The 18,570-nt window shown below is 40.0% G+C and overlaps 1 protein-coding gene across 2 annotated transcripts in view; it reads right to left on the bottom strand.

Moving 5' to 3' along the window:
- dscama (Down syndrome cell adhesion molecule a) overlaps nucleotides 1-18,570 on the bottom strand; it is a 129,265-nt gene that overhangs the window by 95,662 nt on the left and 15,033 nt on the right. For both annotated transcript variants that reach the window (XM_088088407.1, XM_042499673.2), the window contains exons 2-3: nucleotides 3,299-3,616; nucleotides 3,015-3,164 (exon numbers count right to left, since the gene is read on the bottom strand). In XM_088088407.1, the coding sequence (XP_087944533.1) occupies nucleotides 3,015-3,164; nucleotides 3,299-3,616 (468 nt within the window). The remainder of the gene's footprint in view (nucleotides 1-3,014; nucleotides 3,165-3,298; nucleotides 3,617-18,570) is intronic.

Genomic DNA, 18,570 nt, shown 5'->3' on the forward strand with positions numbered 1-18,570 from the left:
AGGTTTGACTTTCCAACAGATACCTTGCTCAATTGCCTGCTGTAAAGTCTTGGCTGAGCTTTTAACTGCACTAGCACGGGTGATAAAAACAAACTTTAGGAAATCAAAACAAGATGTCCACTGATATAAGCTACAGATAGCTCTCTCACACATTTAAAAATACTATGTCAGCACACTGAAATAAATAGAAAACACCCTGCTACCTATTTCCTCACTGACCCCTAAAATTCTCTTCTTCCTGACTTCTGATGACTGTCTTTGATCAACTCTGTTGGTCGAAGCGGAGGCAGTGTTGGAGGCAGTATCAGACGCAGAGTTTAGTATGTCATGGAATGAATGTTACTGCTGCTCTGGGCTTTTAATGAGCCACATTCTCATGCTCCATGTTAACAGCAACAGTATTGGAAATAGTTAGATCCATCCATCCATCCATTTTCTACCGATTATCTGGAGTCGGGTCGCGGGGACAGCAGCCTAAGCAGGGAAACCCAGACTTCCCTCTCCCCGGCCACTTCGTCCAGCTCTTCCCGGGGGATCCCGAGGCATTCCCAGGCCAGCTGAGAGACATAGTCTCTCCAGCGTGTCCTGGGTCTTCCCCGGGGTCTCCTACCGGTAAGAAATAGTAAGATATTACAATGAAATAACAACACATTTACCATATATCATGCAAATATTGTATTGTCAATAAAGTAAATCAGTAACGCTGTGAATACAGTATGTATATGTGGCACCATGAAACAACTGCGCCATTTTCATCTCTCCTGACAATGGGCCTTCTTTAGGAGCTGACAGATTCCCTCTTTTGTGTTCATTAATTGTAGTAAATGCATCACAATCAGACTTGGTCTTGATCGGCTCCCCTCTCTAAACAATAAGAGAAATCGGCTTAGTCAGGACAGTTTGCAGCTTTTCAATCGATGCATTCCCTCAACTTGTCTTGATACTAAATGAATGTTTGCAATCATTTTATTTAGTTTAATACAATAACAGTTAGTCACAGCTCAGAGAAACTGTTCACAGTTTAAACCCAGACATTATTCCACTCTGTACCTTTACTTGTATTCTAATCACAGTTAGAGAAGTGATTTTATTGATTCATAAGTCCACGGATCTGTTTAGCTGTGTGGGCATTGCTAACGAGAGTTTAGCCTAATCCTTGCTTCCACACTATTGGGCATGTCATTGACGAGATAAAATACAAAACAATATCCTTCTTAATTAACAAGTGATTTAGTTCATTCTAGTATAATGGGTGGAAATGTGTTCATTTCTGTGAAATATTACTTGTTTCTTAAGCAAACCTGCTGGTTAAAAAGTCTCATGATAGAAATGTAAGGACAAATACATTCAAAAATGAAACTGCGCTGCCTCATTAGCAGATAGTATTTTTTTTCCTGTTTAATTCAGTTAAAGAGTCGGGAGCATGAACTGGTATTTTCTACCTATTTTTTTAAAACCCCAGACCAACATAGAACCACTTTATCAGACACAGCTATGAAGCACTGTTCCTTTTATTGGATGTCCTGACTGAATGCAGTTTTCATCATAATTTTCCATTCTTCTACAAAGGACCACAGGACTCTTTAAGTGATGCTTTGTTAGTCTACCCTGCAACAATTCAAAAAGGTCCAAGTCCAGTGAGACTTCCAGAGAGCCTGTCTGATGGGCGCTGCACATCATGCTACACCTTCCAAACTGAAGAGCCAGTTCAATTATTCATGTCAAAGACAGAAAAGCTATATTTCACAAGCTTTTTTGTTTATTGTTTTTTATTATTTTTTATTCATTAAAGATTAAAACATCACAGCTCGGTCAGCGAGGTGGGGGGTTAAGCCATCTTGCATTGAGCTGTCAGTTAGTGTGCACATAGTCTCACAGACAAGGACACACACACACACACACACACACACCCAAGCACACACAGTGCACTTAAAGTATTTGTAGTAGAGGATGAGGGGAATGGACGGTGCGTCGGTAGGATGCGTGCACTGAGACGTGAATAAAAACCATTTGCTCATGGATTCATAGGCTTCCGTCATCCATTATTTAGCTTGGAGAAGAGCAGTGGATTGGTGGCTGGATGATTTTTCTGACAGCGTTTACATGGCTGATGGCTACAGATGTGATGATTTTCACAGCTCAAAATAAACAGTTGTTTTGACAGTGAAGAAACAATTTCTGTTCTCTAAAAGATCCAGCATTCCAAAATATCCAGTCAAACCTTGCAGCCTGACTGTAAAACAATTTAACAATTCAGTGATAAGTGCAAAATGTCCACACAAATGTATTAAAAAATGGGAAAACCTACAGTCCATATTCCATCCTTGTATATACCCATATCTGAAAACAGGCTTGCGGCAAATCCAGCTATGGACAATGAAGAGATTGCAATAGGTTTCAATATGGCAATTTCGCCTCAGCAGACCAATGTTTAACATCAACAACAACAATGAAAAATCAGTCACAAGCCAGCATTTGCCCTCCATCCAAAAGCTAAATGGCATTAGCTCTTGTCTATTGAGTTTGCTAAATGCCCCACATAAAGTGAATTTGCCCCCCAGGGCTGGGAAACAATCATGCAGGCGAGCATCCATTTAAGTGATTTGAATGATCGGAGTGCTGCAGTGCCTCCTATCAGCCAGAGAAAAGGGTCAATACACTGAAACAAAGTGACATGGCTGGCAGCCTGCGCTCTTGTGGAAGACCAGGCAGAGGAAGAGGAGTGGGACCTCACTGTCATTGGGTCAGACAGACATGGACACTCACACACACACACTCACACACACACACACACACACACACACACACACACACACAGTGTGCCTGGTTGGTTGGTACAAGAGGGCATTTGTGTAGCTCAGACCACACACTCACCTCTGCTGTCACAACGCTCATCACAACTCAGCAAAGAGGCACACAAGATCTTCATCAGTAACTACACACTGATGCCATGTTAGAAATGACCATATATGTTCACATGGAGAAAGGAAGAAATGGAAGATGCTATGACTTACTTTCAGAATTGATTGACATTGTGTCTTTCTCCCAGGACACAACAGTGATGTAGGCCTCCACTGAGGCAGGGATAATGCACTTGAAGACCGCCACATTGCCTCTCATGGCTTTCTGGTCCTCCACCCGGACAGTGTAGGGCTCTCGTAGGACTGGAAGGAGGGGAAAGAGAGGTGTTGTGTAAAAGACAGAATTCTGCTAAAACTGAGCTGGGACAAGCTACTCCTCATAATGGATCATTATTGTTTGCAACAAATCCAAAATGTAAATAAGCAGAGAAACTGACCAGCCTTAATGTGGACATCTTGGCTCCTGATTCTCCCTGAGGGGTTCTCTGCTGTGCAATAGTAGGTGTTGTCGTGAATGAGTTTACTGAAGCTGGAAGGGGGGATGTGGAAGATCTGAAGGGTGCCATTGGGGTGCACATGGCGGATCCCTGGCACATCATATATCTCCTCACTGGTGGCCAGGTACCAGCGCAGTGAGACAGGGGGTACGCCTGTGGCAGGACAGGGCACAGATGTCCCTGTGGTGCTGGCAAACACTACCTCTTGCACAGATGCATTGACAAAATATAAGCTGGAACGTAGATCTTCACAGAAAACTGCAGGAAGAAAAATGAGATCAAAAACACAAATGTAAGACACAGGTTTTTTTTTTTTGTTTTTTGTTTTTTTTTACTTCCTTTACTTAAAAATTGAACAATATAAGGCAGGTGTCCTTAAATAATTCAACTGTAAAAACCCTAACCTTGTACCCACTATTGTTAAACTCCACCAGGTAACAGAATAACTCTCATTTCTGAGAGCATTGTTCTATCCTGCATCTGTATTTTTCTTTTAATGTAGGCCGAGTGGGTTTTTCCCTGGTTGACCATTGTGTTCATGCTCACTGCAGAGGAGGAAGGCTGCAGGAGTGTGTCTCTTGTTGTCTGTGAAGAGACATTGCAGCAAAGCTCTGAGAGAGCAGCAATGGATGTGAAATAACAGAGCTAGAAGAGTGAGAGAGAAACGGGTCGACCAGTCTATACCAGTCTTGCCCAAACATGCACCATGTCAATGTGTGTTTGTGTGTGTGTGTGTGTGCCCTCATTCAGCTTAAGGGTTGTGTCCTGCTGAGAAGGGAGCCGAGAGTGTTTGAGAGTGACCAAAATAACTGATGATAAAACACATTACGAATGGAGCTGATCGTACAGGGAACATTGTCATTAGAGAGGCTACTTCAAAAATCCCAGTGGCAGCAACCTGACAATTGCACAGTAAGCATTAAAAAAATCCACTGAAAGCACTGTATTTTCAATATACACCACACGGACAACACTCTGCAAACACACACCTAAACAGACTTTGCTATCACAGTAACAGGCCCATGCCCTAGGAGGAAAATGTAGGTTGAACCTCAGCCTCATATTGTAATTTTATAGTTTCTAATGTCCTTCATTGATTTTGTAATTTTTTGCCATTTGCCAATGATGCAGACTAATGCTAGATGCATCAACGTTAATTTCAATAAATCAGTATATAGGCTATAGATAAGACATAGATTTCATAAATACCTCCCCTTAACCTTGAATATTTACATTTAAAAAGCGCACATTATATATTTAACAAAACAATACATTAACCATCATTGTGGAATGTCTTGAAAAACCATGCAGTGAAAGTGTCAATAAAGAAATATAGAATGAGGTCGAATAACTTGTGATCAGTCAGGGATAGGTGTGGGTTTTACATAGTGATAAGTATTTACAGACTGTGTGGGCTAAAATGCACAAGAGTCCCAATTCTCCACTGATTCTCCAACACTGATTTACTGCATGTCTACAATTGGGTAGGCAAAATGAATAGTGGCTACAATATAACGTTTTGGACTGTTTGTTGAACATAACACAACATTTGATGACATCACCTTTGTTTCTGGGCACTAACCAAAAAGCTCACAAAATCAAACACAACCCAATGAAGGTATTGGAATTCTAAAGAGGAGGAAAAACCCATCATTATCCCAGTTTAAGTAACTAAAACATAAATAAACATAAATAGTACATGTATGATAGTCATAGAGTATGAGCAAGCCACAGCCAAACATCCACACATTCTCTTTTTACAAACTAATCTGCATCTATTCTTTTATCACAATTAAAAGCTGTCTTAGCTTCTGTTCCTTTTACGAGATTTCATCTTTGATCTAAATAAGTAATCTATCTAGTTTTTACTTTGTTTCTTGATGACAGACAAGTATTAAAGAGTGTTAAATTTTACCTTGACATGTTTCGAATGCTATCATCCTGCAGTGTTATCAGCTGTCAGGACCAGACAGGTCGACCACGCCTGCTCCTAAACAGCTGATAACACATGTCACAGCAACATCACGTGACTCTTCTGAGGAAGACTGCAGGATGATAACGAATTAAAGACTAGATTCAGTGAAGACATAATGAATTTGTTTGGACTAAGTCATCTATCATTGTACAATAACAATCATATTGTATCTTTGGTGCCAAAAACTCATTGAGAATCAGTTTCCATAATTACAATGTGGATAATGGTCAAAAAAGGCCCTAAAAGCTGGTCTGCAGTCAGTTATCATGTTCATGTACACTGTGTGCAGCAGAGGATGTTTCCAAGTCATCTAACCTATTGAAGCAAGTCCATGCAATGTGATGAACTTCCACTGTAGTAAGTTAGTGTCCCAGATAAAGCCTGACAATGCCACTCTCTGCTGGAATGGTAAGCCACACTGTTGGCACAAAGCCAGGCGATGCACACTGTCTGGATCCCAAGCAAGGGTGGAGTACCTGTTTAACACATCCAGTCTGTTTTTAATATTTCTCCTGTTGTTTGAGATGTGGAGAAAATGTTATGTGTTGTCTTACACACACATACACACACATAGATATACACACATAGTATGTCCTTTCCTCTAGCAATTACCCTGAAACATGTGTGCTGTGGTTAGCTAAAGTTGAAGCTGGAATTTCTATGCAAAATTCATAAGATTCATGCCAATGACTTTGATACCTCTGCTCATTTCCACACATTTTTTTCCACATGCCAAACCATGCTGAAAGACAAAAAAAACCCCAACACAATCAAGTTAAGAAAACACCCTCAACTATTTGCCAAAGTGAGAAGCAACACAAACACTACAAGATGTGCAGAACATAACTAATAACCACACTCAAGCATGTTTATTGCATTACTAAACATGATACAGGTAGGAAATATCAATTAGGGCAGGCTAAATTTATACAGTATGTGTTATACTGCATTAGTTTTAGCTAGGTGTACCTAATAAACTGGCAACTAAGTGTATAGTGTAAAGAGCTAATTTGGTAATTCCACATATGAATAAACGAAAGCTATAGTATGGATCTAGGTCTGACACCGGTCACAAAGGTCACAAACTGACACTGTGGGTTACAGTCTAAGTCCTACTGTGAGTATTACAGGTGTCTCTGCTATATCTCTGCAGTCTGTGCTCTCTCTAATGTGAGCTTTCAGCTCCTGTCACCAGCCCGCCTGTGCGACAGCTGCCAATCCCCCCTCCCCCGAGACCAAACATTTTAGCGCTTCATAAATTCCTAATGAGCGCGCTCAAATCACCGGCCACTTCTGTTCACTGGTTGTTCAACCTGTTACGATAAACAAACGCCACAGCTTACACATGTTTCCACACATTTGTGGCTGCACTCACTTCACACATGCAGTACTCTGAGGACCCGGCCTGGAGGTGTTGAGGGGTGAGCAGTTGTAGTTGTCAACAGCTACAAGACTGTTGTTTCTTATGCAGGAGGAGGAAAAGGTGGAGGAACCATGCCATGACAGTTATGGAGGGTTTTTTTTTGTTTGTTTTGTTTTGTTTTTTTTTAGGTTTTTTTTGATTGCCAGTTTGGCAATGATAAAACGTAACAATAGTTACCACAAAACATTTATCAGAGAGCCAAACAACCAGGTGACATCTTTGCAATGAATGAGTAACCTGCGAACAGTAATGTCCTGAGAAACACATGTTGTGGTGACTAGGCTTGGCAACACACATACTTGTGTTTGTGCATGTGTGAGGTTGTATTTTGTTTGCACATTGTGACAGTTTTTCCCATTTTAGTTGATACGCAGACAAATAACCATCAGCTTTTATTGATGTATCATCACATGACTTCTAAAATTTCTCTGCATGTGTAAAAATACTTTCCTGTGATAGCCGTGCCCACAGCCACACAAAAGGTTGACTGATTCGCACATTCACCCACACCACGACCACAGGTTCAGTTACCTTTCATTTGCAGTCATCTAAATTATGTGCAACACCCAGTTTATTTAGATTAAAATTTATTTATTTGAACCTTGACAACACACTGTTTTCTAGACGAAGTGTGCACAGTGTCGTATTGTTTTTTGTTTTTGTTTTTGTTATTCATACATGAGCTAACTGGGTTCAGCTGTGTTCACCTTCTGTTTGAGTCAGGCAAAAGATGGGGCTGAGGGTGGAGCCTGGCTTAAATGCTGAAGGCTATCTCATGGACTGAACCAAGACCTCTGACATCATGGGGGGTATCAGAGTTTGTCTGTGTTAGTTTTAGTTATTGTCTGTGTGTGTCATTTGGCCTGATCAGTATATACATATATATATATATATATATATATATATATATAATTATCCACACATTTATATGATTTATATACCCTAACCCTAACCCTTTTCTGTAGAGGTATATTTTGTTGACCTCTTTGAAAGCATTCTAGCGCTAATTTGCTTTGTTAAATCTATTTTATTTGTGAAAATAAATCCACTTTTTAAAAAAAAATTTAAAACCTGTGTTCTTTGTGCTTCAACTGCTTGCTCCCAAATAGCTTTTAACCGAGTTACTCAGAGACCAACCAACCATCAGTTTAGAAGGGTTCTTTTAAATATGGTGCAAAGAAAGCATGGGTTCTATTTTCTCAAAATGATGATCTAATAAGTGTCACTAATGTAGCGGCATTAACAAAGTGCATACGCCAAACAAATAGCAGTGAGAATGCCAAAAAACATAAAGAGAAGATAAAAATATTCCCATTCTAAATGGCTCACTATCCATAGTGATACATTAATTACTTAACTCAAAGGCTAATTAACAGATTAACAGATAAACAGCCTGACAGCGGTTTTCTCAAGTAGGAAAATCTGCCACCAAGATGATGATGATCTCACAGAGAGTTCTTATTGAAAACACACACACACACACAAATGACTGTTACAGGTCAGTTTCAGGTAATTAACAATACACTTTATCGTCTATACAAAAATATGCAGTACCAGATTTTTATAATTTTGATTTTGAATATCAATATATCAAAAACTGTTGAATCTAAAGGCTCTTTGTAGTTCTTAAAAAATAATGCAAATATATAAAATGTGTAGTGACAAACACTACACATGCTACAAAACAAGTATTTGTGTGTTTGACATTCAGACTGTAATGTTTTGTTAATGAAGTATGGCTGTATTAATCAGTTGTGTGCTGTGGTACTTCATATAAATGTTATATGTGTTGCATTTGAAAATGTGGTGTTCACCTTCAGTTTCTTCATTATCAGTTTTTGTTCCACAAACAGATCTATTATTTTACTTTAAAGCCCAATAAAACACAGTGAACTACTCTTGTTTAAATGTGGGGACATGCAATGCTAATATGTGTATCTTAATGTATCCAATAATAAGGCCTCATTTGTATTTGAACACCACCCTCAAAATAAGAAATAATAAGTCTTAAACAGAGTTTCCAGGCTGTGTCTGTGTGAATGGTGGAAAGAGAACAGGAGGTTTTCACAGCGTGAAGGCAGTTGTCGCATCTGACACTGTGGACCAGAACAAACAGCCATCCTGCAGTCTCTGGTCTGAGTGTGTTTGAAAGGTGACAAAAGGAGAGAGGCTGCCTCATGAGTGCTGAGGCCCCCACCACCACCTATTTCTGCGTGGTTGGTTTCTTCAGATTAAAAAGGCTGGTGAATGCAAAAGCCTGAAGAACCTAACAGCTCAGATAGGTGCAGTGGGAGTAGGCCTGGGCAGTATCATAGACTGTATATTGGACGTAGCTACTTTGACATCGCCTGTTGGTTTGGTAACTGCCATTTTGAAGCCTCGAGTTTGGCATTTTAGTCATCGCCATCTTGTTGTTTTTGGAGCCAGAAGAGACCATATTTGGACAAGAGGGTGGAGATGTGAAGGAGTGAGGAGTCAATCTGACTCAAAGACTGTAGCGACGCCTCACAGACAGCCTGTCACTAAAGCCCCCCCCTCCCTTAAATATGCATAACATTAAGGCCTAATGAAAAGTAAACCTCTAAGTTATATAAAACTTCAACCCCTGTACAGTTGTCATGGATGTCGAAATTAGCCACAGAGACAAAAGTTTTTGGTACCAGGCTGTAAATTTGTTTATTTCTGCTGTTAAGTCAGGCATTTTAACATAGGTGGCTGTTGGGATTCAGTCCATTCTCATTTCGAGGTCGTCAAATATTGTTGCTTTTGCAGTGATTTTGGCCAAAGATCCTGAAACCAAAACCACCTTTTGCGGCTCTATGATACACTACTGGCGAAGTCAGCTGATAATGTGGCCAGACGCAACGTGCCATGTCTGCATGATAGGCCAAGGCGTCAGGTTGAGTGCTGCTGGTAAAGATGTAATATAAAGAGCACCAAGGTCCCTATGTGGTGGGCAGGAGGGTCGATGGATGAATCCAACAAACCTCTGACTTTCACCCGAGAGATCTGTTTTTGCTTCCCATCTGAATGTGGTTTTTTTTTTATCTACACCTTAAAATTTGCCTCCTACCCATAATTCTATGCCCTCGTTATGCCTAATTTTAAGCATGTGCTTTGGTTAACATCCTGGTGTTCGTTGCCATGTGTTTTTGTAGCATAATTCCACCATGTACTTCTGTTGACACTCTGGCATTGGTAGAGGCATCCCAAGACTTAAAGAGCAGACACAGGATACCTAGAGTTACAGCATAATATGTAGATGCAGAAGTCCACTGACAAAGCAGCAACCACTTGGAATAAGAAAGTGTTGGATTGACTCTGTTTTAAAGCCAGCCTCAAGTGGCCATTCAAACAACTTTTTCACACTTCTCCATTGGCTTAATTTTTCAGCATTGGTTGCTTCTTGGTCAATGTGGCTTCAAAATATTTTTGCAACATTTTCTAGGTTCTCACGATACACAACATACAGTATATCTCAATATTCTGAAATCTCTTTAAGTGCTGCAGAGTGCTAAAAAGGGGAAATATTAAATGAACTACTGTTATGTTAAAGTTGAACAAAATGATTAAGTTATTTTGAAGCATTTTGAAGCTTGTCTAAGGTCAGAAGTAGTTTTGCTGTGGATTTGAAGCTGTTAGCAGTTTTGCTGTGGATTTGAAGCTGTTAGCAGGTAGAAGAAAGTGACTATTACCACTGTGTCTTTAAACGTGAGCATTTATTCAGTAGGAGCAGGAAACTTACAGCTCTTAAGTTCATATATTACTGATATTTGTCACAGTGGTGCTCTGTGGTTGCAAAAGGCAACTTAATAGTAATGATCTGGAGTCCTACAGAAGCAAAAATGCACATTTTACCTGCTCAGACTTCGAAAAAAAGGGGTCTGGATGGGTAGATGAGTGTATGTGACATGTCATGTGTCTTTGTGTGTGTGTGTGTGTGTGTGCGCGCGTGCATGTGTGTATGTGTGTGTGTGTGTGTGTGTGTGTGTTTGTGAAGGAAAGAGCCATAGGAAAGAGCGAGAGAAGTGAACTTCCAAAGCAAATCTTGTGAGAGGGGGTTAAAAAAAACATGACATGAAAGTTCATAACTGATGTTCGTGATAAAGTCATTTTTTATATCCCACATTATCTAGCCGCATTTCATTGAGTATATGCAATATATTGCCCGTCCCTAAATGGGAGTGTTCTTTTGTTGTTGTTGTTGTTGTTGTTGTTATTGTAATGTGCAGTGCCAATGAAAATGTGAGAGCCAGGCTTTAATGGGGAGGCAGGCTAGCTGGAGCATACTCCAAGAGTGAGTACGTTTACATGCACAAAATAGTATGGTTTTTACCCTTATTTCAAAAAAGACAATATTCCAACTAAGTTGTGTACATGTGCAATGAAAATGAATATTCTACACTCCAAAGACTCTGATTAATGTGCCCCAACATGTTGTTTATCACGTCAAAATATGGAGAAGTAGAACAACTGGAGGTGCTTGTCATTTTGCTTCTTTGTATTAAAATAATACATTTTCACAGTTTTCTCCTGGCGGTGGACTTGTTTGACTCTCTCTTTCTTTCCTTCACCTTCTTGAAAAGGTTGATGCTGCAATATCTGCACATATCCAAAAACCTGTTGATATCCAAGTCTTTCAAAAATTTTGAAAGCAGGTGTGATTCTCCTTCTGACCACAAATATGGGATTTTATTTTGCATGCATCTCTACCTCACAGCTCTGCAAACTGCTGGCGAGTTGGTTCGTGTACATCGTATCCATGACAACACACAGAGACAACTGTAGACAGACGAGAGGCCGTGTGTCACAAACTGAAGTAAAAACTCCAGTTCAGATGCATATTCAAAATGTGCTGTATCCATGCCCAAATAATGCTCCTAAAATCCAAATAATACCAACATATCCCTGTGTCTTAATCACAAAATGCTAAATTCCAAAAATGGCCTCATTCTGAATATTTAACATAATACACCGTTTAAATGACCTACATCATATGACCCCAATCCCAAATATTGTCATATTAAGAATAATAGGGTAGTATTGGTGTGCTTGTAACTGTAGCCAGTAACACGCAGGCTGTTATTAACAGTGAGGGACTGAAAGTGAATGAAAGAAAAAAGCAGGAGGGTCGCGAAATGCCATGATAGAAGTTAGAGGCATGCTCCATCTCAGTTCTATTCCACAACCTCTTTAGAATGGATACTTTCTTTTTTCCCTTGTTCCTTTTCTCTTCATTCTATTTCTTGGAGAAGCTCTGCCCTGCTTTGTCCGTATTCCTTTTTAACCTTCATCTCTCCTTCATGCTCCTATGACCCTGTCTGTTACATCCTGACTTGCTCCACCTTTACACAAGGTGTAGCTGAAAAAAAAAACAAAACACAATGCACGCAAAAGGAGAGAGCCAGAGAGAAAGTCATACTGCTCTCAGCTGCCTGCTTACCGACTCTGCTGAGCTGCATTCATCATCACAAGTCCCTGCAGCTAAAGCAGTGCAGCCTGAAATCAAAGTACTGAAGGAAATGTATGCAACGCGTATACTCTGCTGTGTCCTGTTGCAAGAACAACATGGTGCTGTTGGGTCAAAGGATTTGATTTTTAAAAAAATCCTCCTTTATGACACATTACCCTACTTGGACCATTGGTCCAAAAAATGCTGTGAAATCAGTTTAATGGTAGACACTCCTTTCAGAATATGTCTTTTGACTCTACACTGAGAATAATCTAATAAAGCAGAAATTACATGAACAGAATTTGTATTTTGGGGGGACATTATATGAATATTCAGTTGTAAATAATAGCCCAAGACAAACAAGCCCAATTTATCATAATGCTCGCTTGCAAGCAAAGGAGACAGTATGTGGGTGGCTGCTGGCTGTCATCAAGTGTGTTTGTGTACAGCACCATTAAATTATAATCTCATTAACGTTGCTGTCATCAAATAGTAAGATGTAACACATACAAATGCACATCTCAGAGATATGTAACTCAGTTTTTGCAGACTAAAGGGGCACAATTTTGAGAATTGATTGATAATACTGGGAATACAGGAGTAAGATCAAAAAAGAGCGGGCTGAATCTTAAAACGAGACATGAAAGATTTATGTGGACCCTATCAATAGTCGGTCAGCCGTCAGCCTGGTTGGCAGATTAGAGCTGCAGTCTGCAACGCTTTGGTCCACATCTCAAAGGATTTCTGTCTCTGTTGATAGTGCTGCTTTTCTGAATCTTACTTTAAAATGAATTATGTTCTTGAGATGTTGCCACTCAAAAGGACCCAAAGACTATGACTGGACTGCTTCTTCCCTCCCTTTTATTTAAAGTTTGTTCTTATGTCCAGAGATTTTGGATAAAACACATTGCTGCTTTCTTGTCTTTATTCTTTATTCCACAAATGCACAAACTGTATAAATCCTTCAAGACATTCTATGTCAGTCTTCTTGATACGGTTTTGGCATCACACACATACCATTACAGTATTATTCTGAACACCAACACACTCCCAAGCGTATCATGCCCCCACACACGCACATACTCTCAGTCATTATATGGCTGCCTCTGCCAGAGCCTGTCTTAATCGACATCAGTTTTCTATGAGCTAAAACCAAAAAGAAGAAAAGGTGATATTGTTCAATAATGGATCTCACACATGTATAATTTTTTCCTCTGTTTTTAGTCTTAGCAAAGCTCAGGGGAGGGGCGGGAAGGTGGGGTCCTGTTTGGTTAGTGAAGTGGGTCCCTTCCTCTTGCTGTGTGAAATAATTCTTGGCACAGTCCCAGATGTCAGCACTTATTGGTGGCAGGGCCTGCTGAAGCCTCTAACCATGGATTGCAGGTGACTGCTAATGCAATCTTCCCATTGTGGAGCATCTGCTGCTGCACTTGGAGCTCAAGGGCACCAGACACGCTTCGGTCAAGGAGAGTGCACACGGGCGTGTCAGAGGGATGTGGGGGATGAGCATTTATGTCTAGAAGCCTGCAAACATACAGGCAGACATGGGCTTGGTTGACAGTGGAAACAATGAGGAGTCAATGCAGCCAGTAATGGTAGTGGGTTGCCTGCCACTATCACAGAGAATTCTGGAAGAAAAGGCACCAGCTGCAAAGATACTCAATGATATTTCTTATCGCAATTAATAAACAAACTAGACTTTAATTGTCCCTGTGCTGTGTGTTCAGTCAGACCCATAAACCTCCACTCTGACAATGCCAATCAGTGGTTGCTTCCAAATCACACAGGCAATTTATTTAAGTAAATGTCTGATCAATACAGGTCCCACTAACACACAACATAAATAGGCCTATGCATTAGCCTGTGCATTAGCCCTCTGATGTGTCAGGAGCTTGCCTGTGTTTACCTAAACCAAACACCATTAATCAACATGAGACCAATGTGCTCGCAAGCCTCTTATTTTCATGTTGAAATACCAAAAGAAAAAAGTACTTTACATCATTTCATAATGTTTTGTTTGAGTGTTTTATTTTCTGCAGCAACATGCTGATATCAACCCATTCTCTTCTGATTTTATCACACTGAATTAGCTTTTAGCGACTACCTGTCTGCTCTGCCCAATACCACTGATATGTTTAAACATGAGCGTCCAGTTGGCTCTCAGCCACGGTGTGGCCTTCACCAGGTCACAGATCTCTGTGGTGCTACAGTGGGCATCAGGGCAGCAAGACATTAGAGCAACTCCACTGGGGCAAACAAGCACAGAGCCACACTGACAGCTCATGGCAGGCCATGCAGGTAATTAAGGCAGAGCTCTGCAGAAACTGCCTAGGGAGGAGAGAGTGGAGGCTGGGGGATTGCAAAAGGGGGAGGGATAGGGAGGGGTGGAGATGGGGTGGAGGACAGGATGGTCTCATGATGACAGTGAGTAAGCATCTAAGCCCCCCTCACCCCCACAGCCTCCACCCCGTCCTCTCCTGCCCTAGGGACATACACAATAATCGGTAAAAAGAAGTGCAATACTGATCCAAGATGCACTGATCTGAGAACAGGGTCCCCTCACTCTCCTAAATCATTGCCTCCAATTTTGCCCTCATGAATAATGTTGAGCAGTGCGCTCAGTGTCATGCAGGCGCTATGTAAAACCAATGATAGCCTCCTCTGATGTCAACTCTCTGGAGGGTGAGATGAGAGTCACCGTGTAGTGGGTTAGGTGATGCATATGAACGCTCATTTACATGAGCGCGAACACAAAGGAATGAGTTCACACATAGCTACTGGACACTCTGAAGACCATACTCATTTACATCAACCAAGGTAGACAAGTACTGCAAATTGACTGAGACAGAGGGAGAGAAAGAAATAAGAGAAACGGTGGAGGAGTGAAGCAGAGAAACACCTGTGAGTGAGTCAAGAAACTCTAGCTGCTGCCACTGAAGCTAACAGGCAAAGGCACATTAAGAGAAAGAGGGAAAAAAACAACATATGAGACATTTTAATGCTCTATTAGCCTTCCAAAGTGACACAGCATTGACATGACAGGATGTTCCCGATAAATGCTAATATTCTTCCACATGAATATCTAAGGATGAATCAGAGCTTGATGGTGAAGCTGGTTAGATTCCAGGCTCTTGAGCCACAGAGGTTCACTCACATATTGTATTACAGAGCCAATTAAACCCATAACATACTGTGGAAATGTATGCCTGTCCTCTAACACATTACACTGCATAAGATCTTTTGCCCATGACATCAAAATCTTCTTGAATTACTCTGAGCTAAAGCTGCAAACTAATTAAATATAATCAAGTTTTCTACTGAATCGGGTTGAAAGCTATGCTAGTTGCACAACACAATATCTATTGCATGTTCTTTCTGTCCTGGAAGAGGGATCCCTCCTCAGTTGCTCTCCCAGAAGTTTCTACCCATGTTTTTTCCATTAATTTTTTTTTAATGGACCAAGGCAAAAATATGGAGGCATATAATTAACACCATGTCTCTTATAATTTGTATATTTTGTCTCACACCTATGTACATGGACATTTATAGTCTACCTTGTCAGCCTGTTTGGGCTGGCCATCAATTGATACAAGATACTGCATTCAAATCATAACATAGAACCAAACTCTCGGTAGATTTTTGTTGTTTGACATAATTAAGTCAATCTAAATGTCAATACATTTCAGCAGTAATTATTGCCCAGCCGCCTCCACACTGCAGTAATCTGAGGGAGGCTGAAGTGCAAAAGAAAGGAGGTGGAGTTGCCATTCTGCCTGATATTCTTTTCAATGTAAGCAAATATCTTATGGAAATATTGTATCTTTAAATATGTGGCTCTTGAATTCCCTCTCTCGAGTTATGTTCCTAAATATCAACAGGTCACCTGTGGACTGACTAAGAATGTCACTGAGCCCACACGCAACACACTAAACTTAATTATCTCCAGGAGCCTGAACATTTCTAAGGTTGTGGTCACTGATGTTGCTCCCTCACATCACTCCTGTGTTTTCTTTGACAGCACTTAATATGTGCACACAAATGTGCAGAGCTAATTTTTAAAAAAGTGTTGTATAACTGAAAACACTATTTATTTTGGTTTTCTCTTCCACACCTGCTACACAACAGAAAATTAGACAAGCATTCAGTACCTCCAGTTGTTTTGTCCCTGTGTCCAATTAAAATTAATAACATGACACAATTTATCCAATACACCATAAAAAACCTTGAGGACACTAAACCACATCTGAAACCTTCATCTTGCTGCCTAGACAATCTGCCAAAAGGCTTTTTCAAAAATGTTTCACATTGCTTGGCCTCAGAATTTATACACACTGTACATATGCCTTTTCTCTGAAGTGTTAAAAACTGCAGTCATAAAGCTATTGTAAAACGACAAAAACAAAAACAACAACACACACCACACACACCACACACACACACACACACACACACACACACACACACACACACACACACAAACAATCTAGATATAACACTAATGAACAAATATAGGTCAAGATCAAACCTCCAGTTTTTGAGTATAAATAATTGAAAAAGCTGTTTTTCAAAAGCTGAACAACTTCTTGGCACTAAATAACTGTTTCTGAGAGGGCTCTCATTAAGGTCTTTAGTGACATTTATTTAAACACAGGCAATGGCAGAATTTCAGTCTTAGTATTGCTGGATCTTAGTGCTGCATTTGACATGGTTAATCACATTATATTACTAGACTAACTGGAATACTGGATGGGACTTTCTGGCACAGTACTTAACTGGTTAATTCCTATTTAGATGCAGATAGGGGCAGGTTTGTGTCTTTAGGTAAAACATTTCAGCAGACAAGAATGAGATGCGGAGTTCCTCAGGGCTCCATTCTGGGGCATCTTCTGTTTAACATCTACATGCTTCCATTGGCTCAGATTATGGAAAACCATAAAATATTGCACTGCACTTATGCAGACAACACACAGATTTACATATCCACTAAACACTGCACTGAACAAAACAACAATTTGATGTGCATCAATTTTCTTCAATTAAACTAGGACAATACTGAAATAACGGTTGTTCAAGCCAAGGAGGCATGATATAAAGTCAGCGCCCAGTTTCAGTTGGCAGTTTTAAAACCACAGAACAGCCAAACAGCCAGATAACTTGGTGTAACCATGAACTTAGACCTAAATTTCAGTAACCATATTAAGACAATTAACAAGTCAGCCTATTATCACCTTTAGAACATATCAAGGATGAAAGGGTTTATGTCTCAGCAGAATTTGGAAAAACTTCAGAAGACTTGATTACTTTAATTGTCTTTATGGGTTTCTCCAAAAAAAAAAAAAAAAATCCATCAGACAGCTGTAACTGATTCAGAACGCTACTGCTCCAGTCCTCACTAAATCAGAGAAGGTGGATCACATCACTCCAGTTCTGAGGTCTTTACACTGGCTTTCCATCTCTCAGAGAATCCATTTCCAAATACTACTTTTGTTTTATAAAAAAATGCATAGTTTAGGGCCCTAAACACATTCCTGACCTTCTGCTACACTCTGATCCACCCAGACCTCCCAGGTCTTTTGGCTTACATTCACTATAAATCTGGAACAAACAAATCTGGAAAAACTGCGCATCAGCTGCAACTCTGTATTTTTCTATTTAAGTTTAGTTTTTTATTAATTCAAATATTTATTAATTTCTTACTCCGCACTGTTTTCTATTATTTTATACCTGTCTTAATATATTGTGGGTTTTTTGTTTTCTATTCTTCAACTCTTTAATGGCATTTCTTAGGATGCTGTCTTGGCCAGGCTTCCCTTGAAAAAGAGGTCATTGTATCTCAGCGGGACCGACCTGGTAAAATAATGGCTGAATAAATAAAATAAAAATAAAATTTATAATTGTAAATGTTATCTTATGATGTGTTTCTTTTGCACTTTGTTGTTGCTTTTGATGTTTTATGTAAAGCACTTTGAATTGCCTGTGTCAGTCTACCATTTCTGGCCAGACTCAACTATTACTTTCAGTGGTGAACATTGTAAACATTACACTGCTTAGCAGGCATTTTCAGAAGGCTATGTTAGCAATTCTAATGTTAGCATTTAGCTCAAAGCGCTATTGTACATATGTACAGTCTCACAGAGTAGCTACCATTGCTGTAGACACCTTAGAAAAAAAAATCACAAATCTGCATCTGATGAATATGATTATGAAGTTACTGCCAGCAGCCAGTTAGCTTAGTTTAGGCTGGAGTCTTATCATCACTCTGAGGTTGCCAGGAAACCAACAGAGGCTCCAGGAAGTCACCACACTTGGCCAAAATTGTGCATGTTGTTTTGACATTTCCTTGTCAAACAAAATGAGATATA

This window comes from Plectropomus leopardus, chromosome 15 (assembly GCF_026936395.1).
Source record: "Plectropomus leopardus strain MGB_pleo_1.0 chromosome 15, ASM2693639v1, whole genome shotgun sequence".
NCBI classification, from domain to species: Eukaryota; Metazoa; Chordata; class Actinopteri; order Perciformes; family Serranidae; genus Plectropomus; species Plectropomus leopardus.